Genomic DNA, 17,316 nt, shown 5'->3' on the forward strand with positions numbered 1-17,316 from the left:
CAAATTTTAAATTTCTTGCTTGTACTTTTTATTTTATTAGTTGAAAAACAGGGTGGTCACTCCAAGACCATGATAAAATTCAAGTATAATTCCGGGTTTTCAAGGCAACCTTTCCAAAAATTCAACGGTACAAGCAGATGTTTTCTCTAATTCAACCTTGCATATTACCACCTCTCACCACTCACACATACATACACACACAAATATATTAACAATATTAAGGGTCTTGTGATTCCAATGTATCCAAAAATTCTAATTCAATTTAATTAAATGGTATATATATATTTAAAATATTTAATTTAAAATGTGGAGTATTCATTTACCATTTCACATACTCATACTCGAAATACATCTACAAACACAAGTCACAACTGTTACAGGATATATTAATCTACGAAAAATTGTTAATTGTATAAAAATTTCTTACTCAAATTTATCTAATCAACTTCAAGGTTGCAAGATAGCTGCCGTCTGCCATATAGATTGCTCTGCAAAGGACACTGGCAAAGTAAATGGACTGAAAGAAATCTGTTTGATTTTCCACACAGCTTTATTTTTCTTCCTCGATAAAAATAGAAGCTAAACTAAGTATGTATAAATTCAATTGGATTTTGATTAGGACTGAGCTGATACCACTTTCAACCGATACCGATGCCGATACTCTCACCGATTCCCACCAATTCCGATACTTGAAAATTGCAATTAAAAATTTGTTCAAAATATTGAACAATATTGGTATATAAATAGTCTTCTGCAATTGCATGCATCAAATTACCAAGAAATTTGCTTTAGAATATTCAAGAATTACATCAGAATATGAAAGTAGATGTTATGCAATTACAAAATATAGTTTTTCGTGCAAAATTGGTGCAAAATAAAAAAGAAGTTAGAATTTTACATATTTCCCAGGATAATTACACTCCGCAAAAGTGTCGCGTGGCATCTTTCCGGACCTCGTAAAAGACCAATAAGCCGCAAAAGTATCGGCAGGTATGGGTAGATGAATTCCAACAGATACTTTCCGATACCGATTATCGGCTCAGCCCTAATTTTGATTAATAAAAGTTGCAATTTTTCACGTTTACAGAGAAAAATTCACTCAGAATTACCTTTTATATAATACATTGCAACAATAAAAAATATTCAAAAATACTAACCTCACTATCTTGTTGCATTGATCTATAGGCTTGAGTCAATGGGCGTATTGTTCCTTGACGTGGAGTGTCTCCTCGTCTGCTCACAGGAGAATATATTGCATTGTTTAACATTTGAGAAGTGTTCTCCTTCATAGACTCTCCCACTATATCCTGCAATAGACAATTGCAAAATATCAATTACAATTTGCAACTATGGGAGATTTCACACCGAAGTGACACATGTCACTTCAGGACTTCACTCACCAATTAAATGCAAGCTTGTGCAACCTATCGTGAAATGTTGATTGGTTCGTTCTCAAGTGGTTTGTGTCCCTTTACTTAATTGTAACATATTTCTAAAAAAAATGTAGGAAGCAAACAAAATTATTTTGTATTATCAGCACCAGTATAAACTATATCTCATGGAATGTTAACAACACCCTTAATAAGATCAAAAGTATACACAGTGGAACCCCTATTTTACATTTTCCTGCATTATACATTCAACATTCATGGTCCCAATAGAGCAAAATGTTATAAAATTTTCCTCAATTTTACATTTTCCAGCATTTTAAGTTTTTTTAGCTTGGTCTCATGAAAAATATAAAATCGAGCTTCCATCGTACGTATTTTTCTAGGTCAAAATACTGGGTGTCCCAGAAGTCTTTCCCTGATTACAAACTTTATTTATATCCGCTATATGCAAGGTAGAGACGTAAAAATGGCACCAAAATGTTGAAAAACTAACCAAGTTTTTTTGTTGCAGGTTTGAGTAAGGTGGCTGTAGTGTAGCAGTGTCAGTGGCCAGAAAACTGGAAATGTTCACAAATCAGGAAAAAGCTCAGCATGTCCTCTGGTATCCCGAGACCCGGTCACCAAAAACAGTGCAGAGGAACTTTCAAATGTACAGAACTCTTTGGTCTAGAATATCTGCCATCAATAAGTTGGTATTTAAAAATGAAATCTATCTTCATTTCCAAATCCTGTCAAGTCCAAGAAACATTGTATGCAAAGATGCCACCCGATGTCAAGAGCATTAATTCCGGATTCCTTGGCACTGACACTGCTACACTACAGCCACATTACTGAAAGCTGCAACAAACAAACTTGGTTAGATTTCCAACATTTTGGCACCACTTTCACATCTCTACCTTGCATATAGCGGATATGAATAAAGTGTGTAATCAGGGAAAGACTTCTGGGACATCCGGTATTATCTAAAGATAAAATATCATAGAAATGCTCATTTATATGACAAAGCCAAGATCACAATGTCAAAACTACACAACTGCAGTTAAAGAAAAGTCATTAGCAAAAGATGTGGAACAATTTTTTCTTGAATTTGCTCATGCACACTGCAGCATTCTATAATTCATCGAGGCTCCCAGGGCATTCCCTAGGACGGGCCAACTCGAGCACATGAAAACAAATGATTAGTTTGCAAATGACACCTGCTGAAGTTGTGGTGCGAAGAAGGTTGTTCTTTAATAAGATTAACGTGATCTCACTACTACCCAAGGTGGATTCATCTACATCAAGATTCAAATAAATAATTTAGAGAATAATGTACATAAAAAAAATTGTAGATATCAGAATCACTTTTGGTGAAAGTACATTAATCTCGTAATCATTGAATGGTGTTATTAGGCTCTAAGAAAGGAAATAAAATACATGTACAGATAGTGTAAAGCTCATATGAAAGGAAATGTAAACACACATTTCTCTTGATTTAAAATTCAATAATATTTATAGGCAAAAATAGCAAAATTTTGTATGGAAAATTATACAAAATGTTAATCATGTTAAATCATAAATAGTGTCATTACCATTAAACTGTAAATAAACATGGCAGCTGATATTTTTCAAACTACCTTAAAAAAAATGTCCAAAATTCAGCTACAGACACTAAAAAAATTTAAGAATATTTTAAGTTACAATTTTAGAGTACATCCAGAATGTTTTATTTTCACTGGAAGAAAAGTTACTGAAATTATTATAGTTTCATTAACACACTCAACAAACATTTCCATAGTAGGTACAGTGTCAGAAACAGAAAAATGTATACAGTATTTGCATATAATCTTTTATATGCTTTAATCTAGCTGTTCGAATATTTTACATGGCCGTTTACTAGAAAAGGCTTCCTAAAAAAACATATCTATATGTATGGTACCAAAAACAATGTAAGCAATTTTAAGAACTCAAAAAAATCTGATTTAAATCAAAGAAAATAATAATTATTTTTGAAATAAATCAAGATTTTTATCCACGTTGCTACTACCCCATGCAACATTTACAGAACATATGTTGATTTATTCAGCATCTGGCGCACGAGGGGTGATTACTTTCACCTGCAGCACTAACTACTAGTCAAGAACAGGCAGTACATTTAATGAAGGATGCAGATGTAAGCTTGCCCTTACACATATACTATCCTAAAGATTGACAAAACAAAATGACAACGAAACTATTATACTGACAATAACAGGGTGGCTACAAACAAGCAGAAATGAAATTCCCTGACTTTTCCAGGTTTTCCAGGACAAAAATTTACATTTTTCCCTGACAATTACAAACTAAACTAAATCGATGTTTTTGCAAATGGAAATAATAAAATCATACAGATCCAGGTATGGATTTGTTAAGTACCAATATTATCTTCTATGAAATTGACTTAATTTCTCTATTTTCTATGATTTGAATTCATCAAAATAAAATACTTGATTATTTTTAAAGTTACGACTAAATGAGATAAGAGTGAAGAGTGAATGATTAAGAAATACAATTTGTAATTTATCAGTCTCCTTATACATTCTCGGTATTATATGTTGATATTTCCACTGAGGTTTGGAACCCTCTGCTTGCAAGAACCATGAGTGCGGACTCATTTTTCAATGCATAAAGCTACTTCTCTCTTCTCTGTAAAGCAAACAACTTGACTCTTGCATATAAGTGAAACAATTGAATCGAACAAAATAAAGTGTCATATTTCCTTACAATATCAATGGGATTTCTGCTCCAGTACAGTATATCCAAGTGAAGTACTGTGAAACTGACAACATGCAGTTATACCATTAATGCTGACGAAAAGGGTATGTAGGTATTAGAAATTTAACGCAAGAAATTTATATAACTGTATTGTATAAGTAACGGATTTAGCTAACCACACATTAAAACAGGAAAACTCAAATAATAAAAGCTTCTGAAAGTTCATATACGAGGGGCATCCTGAAAAAAGCTTTAATGGTGCCTATACGCAGCACTAGTGGTTGGAGAGCGACACATACACACGCAGGCAAGAAAAGAAGTGGCATGTGGCTGTAATCTGGTACAGTTGCAATGCAGCCGTTTTAGGACAGTTCTAGGTTAAAGATTGCAGCTCTCATACAGTCTCCCACCGACTGTGATGTAGTCTACATTGCACGCTCAGAAATTGGCACAGAGCCACCAGCAATCGTGTGAGGTGTGCAGACCGGACCATAAGTGGCGACACACCCCAAAAAATAAAATCAATCCATCTCACGTGACAGATACCGATATATTATGGCACCAAAAATTGGCATTATCTTTTTTTGACTTGTTAGTGTTACGTTTCCCAAAATTCGTGTTTTTGTTTTAGAACATTTATCTGCCAAATATACCGAAACGTAATACTCCATTCTGCTCTTAAATTATTATTTTAAATTGTAGGTCACATGGTCTACGTATTTTCGTGACAGTTTGATATGTTGGAACAGATTTTAGAGGAAGTAAAAGTAGTGTGCTCCCCTGCACTGATGCTGGGTGGGTGCCACAGCAGTTTGAATAGGTGGAAAGCATACCGGTTCTCCCCCGCAGGGGATCGACCCCGGGTCTCTCGCATAGTAGTCAGATGCCTTAACGACTGAGCTCCATTATTACTCGCTCGACGAATGCAGATGGTGCACACTTAGCTTGGTAATTCAAAATATATCTCATGCTACAAATACGAAGATGTGGCTCCCGTGTGACGGTAGATACACACTCGATCTCCTGTTAAAACCCTGCCACTTTGCTCTGTGATGCAAATAGGTTTGATACAAGTTGAAAAACTAGTGGGAAATACATGATTTAATGTGGCTGTCGGAATTATTCCATGTACGTATAACTCTATAGTTTACTCTTGAGTAAAATGTTGGAAAACTTGAATGTTCTATGTACACAAACATGGCCTAGAAAAGACAAGTATGTTGGATTTCATGGAATTTTTCGTTGTTTTAGGACATTTCTTTAAAAAAAAATCACTAAAAACGCCAACAATTCACATTTTATGCCAAATTTGCATTATTTCGATATTTCGAACGGGCGAAAAATGTGTCCAGACATCACTGCACATTCCTAAACATAACTTCGCAGCAATTACCATTTTTCACGGTTTTGGCATTTGCGAAAAATCAAGTGAAAAATCAATGTACCTACTAATTGGAAATTAATTTCTGGCCACCCCTCGTATAAATCAGTAGATGGAAAGTGAAAATTTAGCAGGGCTGGCAGAGAAAAGTCAATTCTTGAAGAAAGTGATTTGCTTTTATGATTGAATGATTCGGGTAAATATGATATTAAAATATTTACGTATTTATTATTAGTATTTTATTTCATAATATTGGACATTAACTTCAATCAGTGATAGATTAATGACCATCTCTCACGAGTTTAAACAGACAGGACAGAGACTGGCGTTAATTTCATTGCAATACTAGTGTTGCAGTAAATTTGAGTTTGGGAGCATGCACTTGCCAATTTTTATAACGTTCACCAATGCAGATTTATGTTTCACTTTTTTGTGACAGTAGTATTCAATATATATCCCATTTGGTTGGATTCTTCTTGACATCTAAGAATAGTGCAATATCATTGTAAATGTATGTTAACTTGTGCGAAACCAGTAATACGTCAGGATGATTAAAGAAAACCTTCGTAAGCAATGCTACATTAAATAAGGTGAAGTGAGCCAGAAGAGTAATAAATTCCAGCAGCATATTTGCAGTCTAAAGCTCTTCTTGTTTATGCATGCGATTTTTGTTGGATGTTTCAGTCCATTCAATTTCAGTCGCATGTTGTAGTGAGATACTTTGTCGGGTAGTGATATTCGACAAAAATCGTATGTATCAATGGAACCTATTTGTTTCCATGTTCCTTCAGTTTGTCCAACAAAATGCCTTACTACGACGTCTGACAACTATCGGACGGTGCCACCCGCTCTTATCCCCTCCATCTGTTGACAAGTCCCCTTACTACTCCCATACGGACAAGAAAAAAATGATAATTCAATGCATTTTTCACTTAATATTAAGAGGCTTAACATTTACTCCTCCGATGATACCATATGGTATCATCAGAGTAAGGTCATACTCACCCGATGATACCATATGGTATCATGGTGCTAATTACGAAATGAATGTGCTTTTTGGACCTTCATACTCTTATGTTTGGGTGGAAACTCTGACACAGGTCTGGAGCAAGCCTGGGAAATTTATGTTGATGACCAACCTCCCCCCTCTCCACAACATATCCATGCCACATTCCCGAACAGAGTTTCACATTTTTGCTCATTATTCAACTTGTATGGCACTCAGGAACATGAAACATGTTTCAATCTCTTTGGAAACGTCCATTCTTTGAAGAGAATACTAAGGTTTGCACCTTATCCCCAAAATAGCAGGAGAAGAGGGTGCAAGCTCCAGATTTTTTTTTTTTTTCCATTGAAATTCGGGGTTGTGCCCCCAAACCCCCCTTCCTCGGTCCGGCGTTCTAAATTGAACACGGTTGCATGCGCTGATGTTCTAGCTGCAAAACAAAACTTATCCAAAGTAGATTGCTTCCATAGTGCCAGAGTTATAACAATTTTCCTCCAAAAATGCAAATTACCTATTTTTCGTAAATAAAAATTCACATATTGGCTTATTATTCAACATGTATGGCACCCAACAAGATGAAACACGTTTCATTCTCTTGAGAAATGTCCATTCGTTGAAAAGAATACTAAAGTTCGCACCTTCTCCTCAAAATAGCAGGAGAAGATGGGGCAAACTACAAATTTTTGTTTCTTCCATTGAAATCCGGGGGTTGTGCCCCAAAACCCCCTTCCTCGGTCCGGCATTCTGAATTGTACACGGTTGCATGCGCTGATGTTTTAGCTGCAAAACAAAACTTATCCGAAGTAGATTGCTCCCATATTGCCCGAGTAATAACAATTTTCCTCCAAAGAGTATTCGAATTTAAAATTCCCGCCGAGAGAAATTTCTCTCTCTCTCTCTCTCTCTCTCTTCCTGCCATCACTGGTTTCTGGCGCCGTGGTTGTGTTGCGCATAAAAGGGACCTAAAAGTTGAGGCCGAAACTTACAAACGAGATTTCCTGTTCCCGTGCAGAGTTCCATAACGATATCTTTAAATAAATGAATAAATAATAATAAAAAAAAAGTCAATGAAGATGAAATTCCCTGACATTTCCTTGACTTTTTTTGACACCTCAAATTCCCCGACTTTTCCCGGTTTTCCAGGTCTGTCGCCACCCTGAATAAGCAATAAACAAACAGGTTACACAAAAATTGTTCTCTGTCTGTTCTCCTAGACAAACGATTCTATACCAAGAGTAACATCAAAGAATGTTGTAATTTAAACAGCATTTGTCTAGAATTAAACTGTCATACATTAAAACATGATCAACAAATGGAACGAGCACGCTTGAAATAAAAGTGCAGTGAAAGGGAAGTTAACTTATACAATCAGATTATAATTTCTTACTTGCGTCAATTTGCATTAATAACTGTATTACAATGATCGTTACTAACTCAAAAACAGAATACGAAGTATCATGCTAGAATGAATCTCTTGGTATTTCCATCTCCTATGCACAAGGAGGCATGGAACTTACGCACATGCATTTCATTGTCTACACAGTAAATAATGGATCATTCCATGCCGTATCAACAAGGTCCTAAACCTCTTTCCCAAAAAATTATATGCCATATATATACACTATTACTCAATAACTGTGCAAAATTTAAAAATCAAATGCCAATGGGATCTGGGATTTACGTTAGGTTAAGTTAATTTAGGTAATGCATGATTGCTAATTACAGCCATATACAGTATTTATGGTGAATATAAGTTCAAGATTTTGGTACATTTCGGGATCAAAAGCAGTGTATAAAATGGCATTTTGGTGTTAAAATGGTGAAAATAACCTTACATTTGATTTGAAAAACTGAACTTATTACACAAAATAAACATTTCCCTTCGATAGTACATTTATGTACCTATGAAGTATTAAGTTTATTCCTGTGAAAGTAGTCAATTTTGCTTCTCAAATATTTACAGCAGAATTAGTAATTTTTTCCAAGATTTGCACAACTCTCAGGATAATTCAGAATTCAGAAAGTGTTGAAACGGTAAATACACTCTAAATATCGGGTTTAGTTTATTTTGCATGTCACACCTTTCAAAAACATGAACATTACAGTGTGTTATTTCACATTTCTTGTTTCTGTCAAACACAACATATGCATGCCTCTAATGACAACATATTTTGATAGATGAATTCCTACAATTCACTAGTAGAAATCTAATAGAAATGAAAATTAAATGTAAACACAATATTGTTGGAATTAACATATCTGAAATTGATGGATTTGAAATTTTTGGGTGCGTTGGCATGCATGGACATTTTATACCCTTCAGTGTATGCGGGGAAGATCCCCTTATCTAAAAACCTTACACCAAAACTATAAAAGGGGTGCAAAAAGCCCCTTGGGAAAGGTTAAAAATTTAGGTTGTACATGGACCTGCATAGGAGAAACACAACACATTAAAAAAGGTACGGATAGGTTAAAACTACCTCAGAAACAGTGGAAAAGACCTGCTCTTCTCAAAAAGCTAAAACATAGTCTAAATCACTGTTATTTCCACTACTCATTAATATTAGGGTAAAATACTTACTGGATCTCGACAAGGCATTACTCCAACCATTATGGATCCTCCAAAAACTTTCCCATTTTTGCTTAAAGCCCTCCTGGCTTCCATTTTTGTATTGTACCGTAAATGAATCCAATTTCCTTTCGCAGGTGTTCTCTTTTCCATGATTGATCCATAATTTGTAAACTGTTGCAATATAAAGGACGTTGAAGGTGGTGGAAACCCAAACACTGTGATCCACGTATCCTCATCATCATACAAAGCAGACGTGTCTCTGTGAATGCGTATTGACAAAGAACACATCAGAAGGTTGGTTTAATTGAAGTATTAAGGATTGCTGTATTATAAATGAGACAAGTTCTGCTAACAAAAGGTAAGGAAAGGAAGGAAATAATTTAGCAATAAAAAGGGTAAAAGATACTAACTTTTATATGAAAATTAAGATTGCTTACAATTTACACTGTACAACAATTATCTTCTATTATTTTTCTTAATTTTTTATACTTTTACAGTCGACAACCATACGGGAGTGGTCAATTCCAAAATTTTTACTTCCCAGGTAACTGAAAGTAATAACTGGAAAATTCCACAATGTGGAATTATCAATAATCCGGTAATATCCTGGAAAGCAGAAAAATCACGAAAAAAACTGAAAAATTGTAGAAAGCAGGGAAAAAAGAATAAACCCTTCTATTCATGTTAGGGTAATAAAAGACATGGTTGATAATAATTAGACGTAAGTGAATTAGTAACTTCTTCCGAGAAACTTTCAAATTTCCTAGCGGATGATGGCAGAGTCCACCGAAATTAATAGAACCTCTACAAGTTAGTTTCGTGGAAAAAGTTAGTAACTCGGTTATTTCTAATTAAATCCTTTTAAAGTGTAAATCACCAACCCTGAGACCTTCTGTAAACAAACCGTCTCACCGATTCGATGTATCACTCCGTGTCAGCTGATTCATGACTGTCGACTACCGCAATCATCTGCTGTTACACTCATAGTTAGCCGCACCGATTCATTTTATATAAGGGCCGAAATGGATGTCCAACAGAAATGTTGTTGAATTAAAAATTTTCAAATCTTATTTTCTACTGTTTTATAATAACCTGTCCCATGTGTAGATTTACTAACAAAAACATAGTATGCTAAATTTTCCTTTGTTCAGTGACAAAGCACAGACAATCGTAAGCATATTTAAACTATACTTCATTTCAGTATTTCACTCACACCAAAACATTTCTCAATATTGTTGACGTGCAGAGTATTGTATTCTGGTGGCAGAATGAAAAGATTGCCACTTTTTCAATCAGACTCAAATCAAAGGCAAGCCGAGAAAAATGAAACGTTGATTCTTCCTCTTCACTTCACATTTCATAAGTCACGACAATACCCAAACTGTTGAGATGGGGAAAATATGTATTTTTAATTCAATGGAAGGGGTTCACTTACTGCCAAATTTTCGTCACAGCTGTCTTCGGATTCACTTTCCCTGTTGCTGACTTGGATAAGAAATCTTTCAAAATTCAAGTTCTCAGTTAAATTGTCCACATCTCACAGTTTTCTCTCTTCAATAACGTGTTGAACTGCTTCTGCCCAGTTGATAGCTGAAATTTGAGCAATGCCACTCTCAGTCCGTCTCTTCACTTCTTCAAGCTTGGATGTTTTGTTGTTCCTGGCAACGTACCCTTTGACTTGACTTGTTTCTTTGAGGGTATAGTGCTATCATGCCACACCTTGCTTACAGTGTGCTCCGCATTCACCCATGTTTCATCCAAGTAATAGATTTTTTTACCTTGGTTTCATAGTTCCCAAATGGATCGGAGGTATTTTCGCCGCCAAACAACAATATCTTCCCTATCAACGAGTGCTGCTTGTCGGTTCCTCTTTCCAAAAACGAACCCAACATCCAGCAAGTGGCGGTTTATGTAGACACACTGCAACTTGGAAGATCTTCATCATTATTAACTTCAGTTAATACCTTTTTCAAAGTAGGCAGTTCTTGGTTTAAAAAGAAAGAATGCACTTTGCACCTTATTGCACTTATTTCGAAATAGTCATACTTATTAACACGAGACACAGCTTTGTGGATTTTCTTGGGAGACAACTTTCCTGGTCATTTTTGTCTCTTTCATAAACCTTAAAACTGCAGACACTGACACACCACTGCACTGGGATACCAACTTAATCACTTCTTTTACTGGTTTCTCAGGATGCCCCTGACAGAACGTTACATAAATATTGAGTAGAATCTGTCTCTCACCCCTTTTCAAAGGCTGTCCTTGCTGGTGCTTTCAAAACAAGTTTGGAGAAAACGGAGACCTTCCCTCACGCATAGAACTCGCCATGTTGAAAGTGGCACTACTTCCTTGCTGTTCACATGATTATTTTTAGAAAATAACCAATGTTATAAAATATAATTATGTACGTACACAAATCTCTAAGCTCATTGAAAGTTACAATGCATATTCCTACAAAATGTTTACATTTATCTTGCCTTGCTATGTTACCAAGTTGTTTTCGAAGTGCACTATATTTGGCGAAACAAAAATCTCTATTAGGATGCTTGTCAAAGTTTCCAACCGCAATAAATTTACGAACTTTCATTGTCTTGTTTTGATCATCATCATCAATATATTTATTGGACTACAGCATTGCATATGGCTGTTTATGCCCATTATATATTTTATTTACATACGATACAATTTACATAAAATCTACAAACAAATTTCAAATACACTCCTATCTATATCACACCTTAGAAATAAATGTTATATCATTTTGTCTAAAAAAATGCAAGTAAAATATATTCGATTCGCATGCAAGAAAGAAGCCAAATTTATGGGCAATGATTACTATTTTTCATAAATAATAGAATTATCTCGGCTCTTAAAAGAGTAGAATTTATTAATGATAGGATATCATATGCAGTTTTACAGGGTAGGTGGTGTAAAGTTATTTTAATAAACATACATGCACCAACGGAAGATAAAGATGATTTTTATACAGAGTTAGCACAGGTCTTTGATAAACTTTCTCAGTATTATATGAGAAATTCTGTTAGGTGACTGTAATGCACAGATTGGCAAAGAAGAGACATTTAAACCCACGATTGGTAAAGAAAGTCTTCATGAATTAAGTAATTATAATGGTATAAGATTGATTACTTTTGCAACCTCAAAGAATTTAATTGTGAAAAGTACTACTTTTAAACATAAAGATATCCATAAATATACCTGGTCTTCTCCAGATGGTAAAACTCATAATCAGATAGATCATATTCTCATTGATAAGAGAAGGCATACTAGTATAATTGACGTTCGTACACATAGAGGTGCTGCCTGTGCCAGTGACCAATATTTAGTAATTGCTAAATTAAGATAAAGACTCGCACTGATAAATCATTAGCAACAAAATCTAAAAGTTATAAAATTTAATACAGGAAAATTTGCTGATGAAAGAATTAAGAAAGATTACCAAATTAAACTGTCTAATAGATTTGATGTTTTGCAGGATTTAAATGATGATAAAAATATAAATGAAACAGACGTAAATAAGAATTGGGAACACATACATAATGCAATAGAATCAGCGGCTAAAGAAAGTATAGGATACCATAAACCAAGAAAAAGTAAGCCATGGTTTGATAATGAATGTCATAATCTAATAGAAATAAGAAATCAGGCTAGACTTAGGTGGTTAAATAACTCTGATGATACAAATCTAAACAATTATAATAGAATAAAGCGAGAAGTTAACCGCACGTTTAGAAGTAAAAAAAGAGATTACTTGAAAAGACAAAATTAACAAAATTGAAACAAAGAGCAAAAATAAAAATATCAGAGATTTATATAAAGGTGTAAATGAGTTTAGAAAGGGGTGGCAACCTATAGTAAACTTGATAAAAGATAAAGACTGTGATTTTCTAGCTGACACAAGCGATATTCTAAATAGATGGAAGAACTACTTTAACCTCTTAACTGGGTAATTTCCTCGTCAAAAGCCCAATCTGCCCTGGGAATTTTTGTTGATAAATTGATGAATTTCGTAAACCAATATTTTAGTTAATATTTCTGTGCTCCATGGCATACCATTTAGGTATTGTTTATTCTTTTATTGGTCCTTGTTGTACTTTTTACAATATGCGAGATTTACAACTACAATATATCTCGGATTTCCTCAGCAGGAAAAACACGCCGTCGCTTCCGATTTGCCTGAGCCATTATTGCATACGCGATAGAACTGAACGTCGGGCTGTGTTCGTTGCTTCCCGCTAACTCTAACAGTTACAACAGTCTGGAAGTCAGAGCCATCTGGTGAAACAAAGAAGAAAGTAATTTTACGAAGTATCTCGTCATACACAACAGATATCAGCAGTAAGAACATGAGAACGTAGTATCCCGTCATGCCCATTATAAATCAGTAGAGCCAGAACGGAGTATTACGTCATACCCAGTTAAGAGGTTAATGACCTTTTAAATGTCCATGTAGGAGATAAATCAGAAGTAAATGAAGTGCACCAGCAGAACCTTTAGTTCCAGAACCTAACTTGACTGAAGTTAAAGATGCTATTAAAAGGCTAAAGAATAGCAAAGCACCTGGCATTGATTTAATACCAGCTGAGTTAATTAAATATGGTGGAAATTCATTAATATGTCAAATTCATAAATTAATTTGTTTAATATGGAATAAAGAAGAAATCCCTCAACAGTGGAAAGAATCCATAATTGTTCCTGTGTTTAAAAAAGGTGATAAAATGAACTGCAATAATTACCGTGGAATTTCTCTACTCTCAACAACATATAAAATATTGTCTAACATTCTTTTAACAAGACTAACCCCATATGCTAATGAAATTATAGGTGATTATCAATGTGGATTTAAACGTAACAGATCAACTACAGATCAAATTTTTCACATCAGACAAGACACCTGAAAAAAAGTGGGAATATAATCAAAATGTCCATCAGCTATTCATTGATTTCAAAAAAGCATATGATTCGGTCAAAAGAGATAAATTATATAATATATTAGTAGAGTTTGGAATACCTAAGAAGCTGTTAGTATGATAAAAATATGCACCAGTGAAACAGAAAGTAAAATTCGTGTGGGTATTAATATGTCTGACAAATTTACAATTCATGATGGGTTAAAACAAGGAGATGCATTATCTCCATTGCTCTTTAATTTTGCCTTAGAATATGCTGTTAGGAAGGTAAACGAAACTAAAGAAGGACTAAAATTAAATGGTGTGACTCAGTTGTTAGCATATGCAGATGATGTAGACTTACTGGGGGATGATGTGAATACAATTAAGAATAATGCTAAAATATTTTTCAAAACTGCTAAAGAGATAGGTTTGGAAGTTAACAAAGAGAAAACTAAATATATGCTTACAGACCGAAACCAAGTGTTAGGTAAAAATCAAAATCTAATTATTGATAACAACTCATTTGAACCAGTTTCCAAATTCAAATACTTAGAAGTAATATTAACAAATGAAAATTATATTAAAGAGGAAATAAAAAGTAGGCTTAATTCAGGAAATGCATGTTACTTCTCTCTTCATAAACTTTTGTCTTCTCGTTTAATATCTAAGAAACTAAAAGTTAAAATATACAAAACAGTAATTTTGCCTGTAGTATTATATGGATGTGGAACTTGGTCCCTTACATTGAAAGAGGAACATAAATTGATAGTATTTGAAAATAAGATCCTTAGGAAAATATTTGGACCTAAAAGGGATGAGGAGACAGGTGAGTGGAGAAGGTTACATAATTTAGAACTACATAATTTGTATTCATGTCCAGATATTATTAGAATAATTAAATCAAGAAGACTTAAGTGGGCAGGCCATGTGGCACGAATGGGAGAGGAAAGAGGAGTTTACAGGAGTCTTGTTGGGAAACCTGATGGTAAGAGACCTGTAGGAAGGCCAAGACGAAGATGGAGGGACAACGTTGAGATGGACCTAAAGGAAATCGGAAGGAATGGAAAAGAGTATATAGAACTTGCTCAAGATAGGGAAAGATGGAAGGCCTGTGTTGCTGCAGCCATGAACCTTCGCGTTTAAGAAGGCTAGGGAGTTAGTTAGTTAGTTAGATTACTGGTGCAAAGAGTTAACCATAAAGGTGAAGCAATAAGTACAAAAGAAAGAGCATTGGGTTTAAAGAGACGTCATTTGCGACAGCGTATCCCATACTACAAATTGGCGGTTGTTTTACCTTACATAATGAATCCTGTAACAATGCTGGATTTTCGTGTGGATTATTTTACTTTTATGAGTTTGCAATGCTTTCTGCATGCACGTGGTTTTGTTTACAGAAGGTCTCAGGGTTGGTGATTTGAACTTTAGTTATGTATACCTAATTAATTGTATTAACTTACGGTGTAGCATAGTAACTTGATTCCATTGGAGGTCCCTGAAGAGAAATTCCCGCCGTGCTTTCTGGGACTTGAGCTGTAGGGGACATCAGCATTGGTCCTCCTAAGCTTGGTGGTGACTGGAACAATGATCTATCGAGCCTTAATGACGTGTCTCCGGAATGGGCATGGAACGATGACCTTTCAAGTCTTGATGGAGTGTCCCCAGAAGGAATATTAATAGAGTTCAAACTGTCAAAGAGCCCTGTAGTAGGTGGTCCTCCAGTCTTGTCTGGTGTCACAGCTAACGGAGGTCCTTCTCTGCAACAAAGAGGCAGCACACCTTTCATAATAGTACAACAATAAGATGAACAACTTAAAAAGATACTAATGTGTGACTACTGTATGGCCACGATAAAATCAAAGTGGAATTGCAAGTTTTCAAGGAGATATTTTCCAACAATAGAAAAATGTTTATATTAAGGATGAGCCGATACTGATGTTGATGAATCGGATGGAAATCATTTTCTGATACCTGCCAATACTTTTCAGACATTTGGGTCTTTCACGGGATATGTAAAAATGCTCCATGACACTTTTGCAATCTAATTATCCTGGAAGTTATGCACAATTTTCATAATTTGAAACACTGTAGTTTGTAATTTTTCTTCTATGTACACATTGTAGAATTATTTCTCTTGTAGTCTACAGTTATTACAACCATATTTCATAACGTCACAACGAAAAACTGTGTTTTTGTTTGTAATAACCGTAGACTACAAGAGAAATAACTGTATTCTGTGATTACATAATAGGTATTTCAATATTTTGAAGCCAAACTCTGGTAAATGGATGCATATAATTGAGTGGAATACTCGCCCATTATGTATTTCTTTTTATTTAAATTGGATTTTTTAATTTCTTAAAAAAAAACATGCTTAAAATTGCTTGTATGGTTTTTGACACCATACATATAGATATATATCATCTTATAGAAGGGCTTTTTCTAGTAAACAGCCCTGTATAACAGTTTGTGATTAAAGCCAAATAAAAAATTATATGTAAATATACATTTCTCTGTTTCTAATGTATAAACCTACAACTGTAGCTGTAGCAGCGCTACATTTTAAAAATTGTAGCTGTAGCAAAGCTACAAAATTCCTGTAGTTGTCGCTACAGCTACATTTCTTCTCGGAGTATTGAGGTAAATTTTATATGTGGCAACAGTCTCAAAGACAATTCAACAATAACGCTTATTTGTGTACGAGGTTTAAGAAGATCACGTCTATTACTAGATAATGGCAATACGAATAATCTAGATGACAAATGTGCTGATCAGAGATAATAGATATCCAAGTAATTTATTTAATTGAAATATAAATAATTGTGATATCCAGATAACCAAATTACGTTCATCAATATAATCTGGCCAACAGCTACTGAATCTTCAAGAAAAATATGTTGATATAAAAAACATGAATAAAAATATGTTAATTTAAAAATGTCAGATTTGAGTAATATGGTAATACTCGGCTATCAAATTTGATTAAATTTGCCACTTACATACGCACACATCATTCTCAAACACTTTAGTAAAAATAAAATATGTTACTGCGGCAATACTGCAATGAAAATGGTAGAATGATGGATATCACAATAATACATAATGGAATCTATTTTCTAGTAAGTACAACTGCTAGGGGTTTCTTTTGAATACCCATGTTTCTTTAACCCTTAACGCATCTAGACCTTATTTCAGTCCTTTAACATTTTTATACAATGTGACAGCAAATTCACTCTGGTAATTTCTCTTTTCATTGAAAGAAGAAAATCTGAGTGGAAAAAATGAAAAGTGAACTTATCAGATTGAATTACCTATCTCTGCAT

At 34.5% G+C, this 17,316-nt stretch overlaps 1 protein-coding gene across 4 annotated transcripts in view; it reads right to left on the reverse strand.

Moving 5' to 3' along the window:
* The window catches only part of Nup35 (nucleoporin 35), a 38,079-nt gene that overhangs the window by 3,268 nt on the left and 17,495 nt on the right, over positions 1-17,316 (reverse strand). For all 4 annotated transcript variants that reach the window (XM_083112528.1, XM_083112529.1, XM_083112530.1 and 1 more), the window contains exons 4-6: positions 15,454-15,750; positions 9,093-9,342; positions 1,158-1,307 (exon numbers count right to left, since the gene is read on the reverse strand). In XM_083112528.1, the coding sequence (XP_082968654.1) occupies positions 1,158-1,307; positions 9,093-9,342; positions 15,454-15,750 (697 nt within the window). The remainder of the gene's footprint in view (positions 1-1,157; positions 1,308-9,092; positions 9,343-15,453; positions 15,751-17,316) is intronic.

This window comes from Lepisma saccharinum, chromosome 26 (genome assembly GCF_977018435.1).
Source record: "Lepisma saccharinum chromosome 26, izLepSacc3.1, whole genome shotgun sequence".
Taxonomy (NCBI): domain Eukaryota; kingdom Metazoa; phylum Arthropoda; class Insecta; order Zygentoma; family Lepismatidae; genus Lepisma; species Lepisma saccharinum.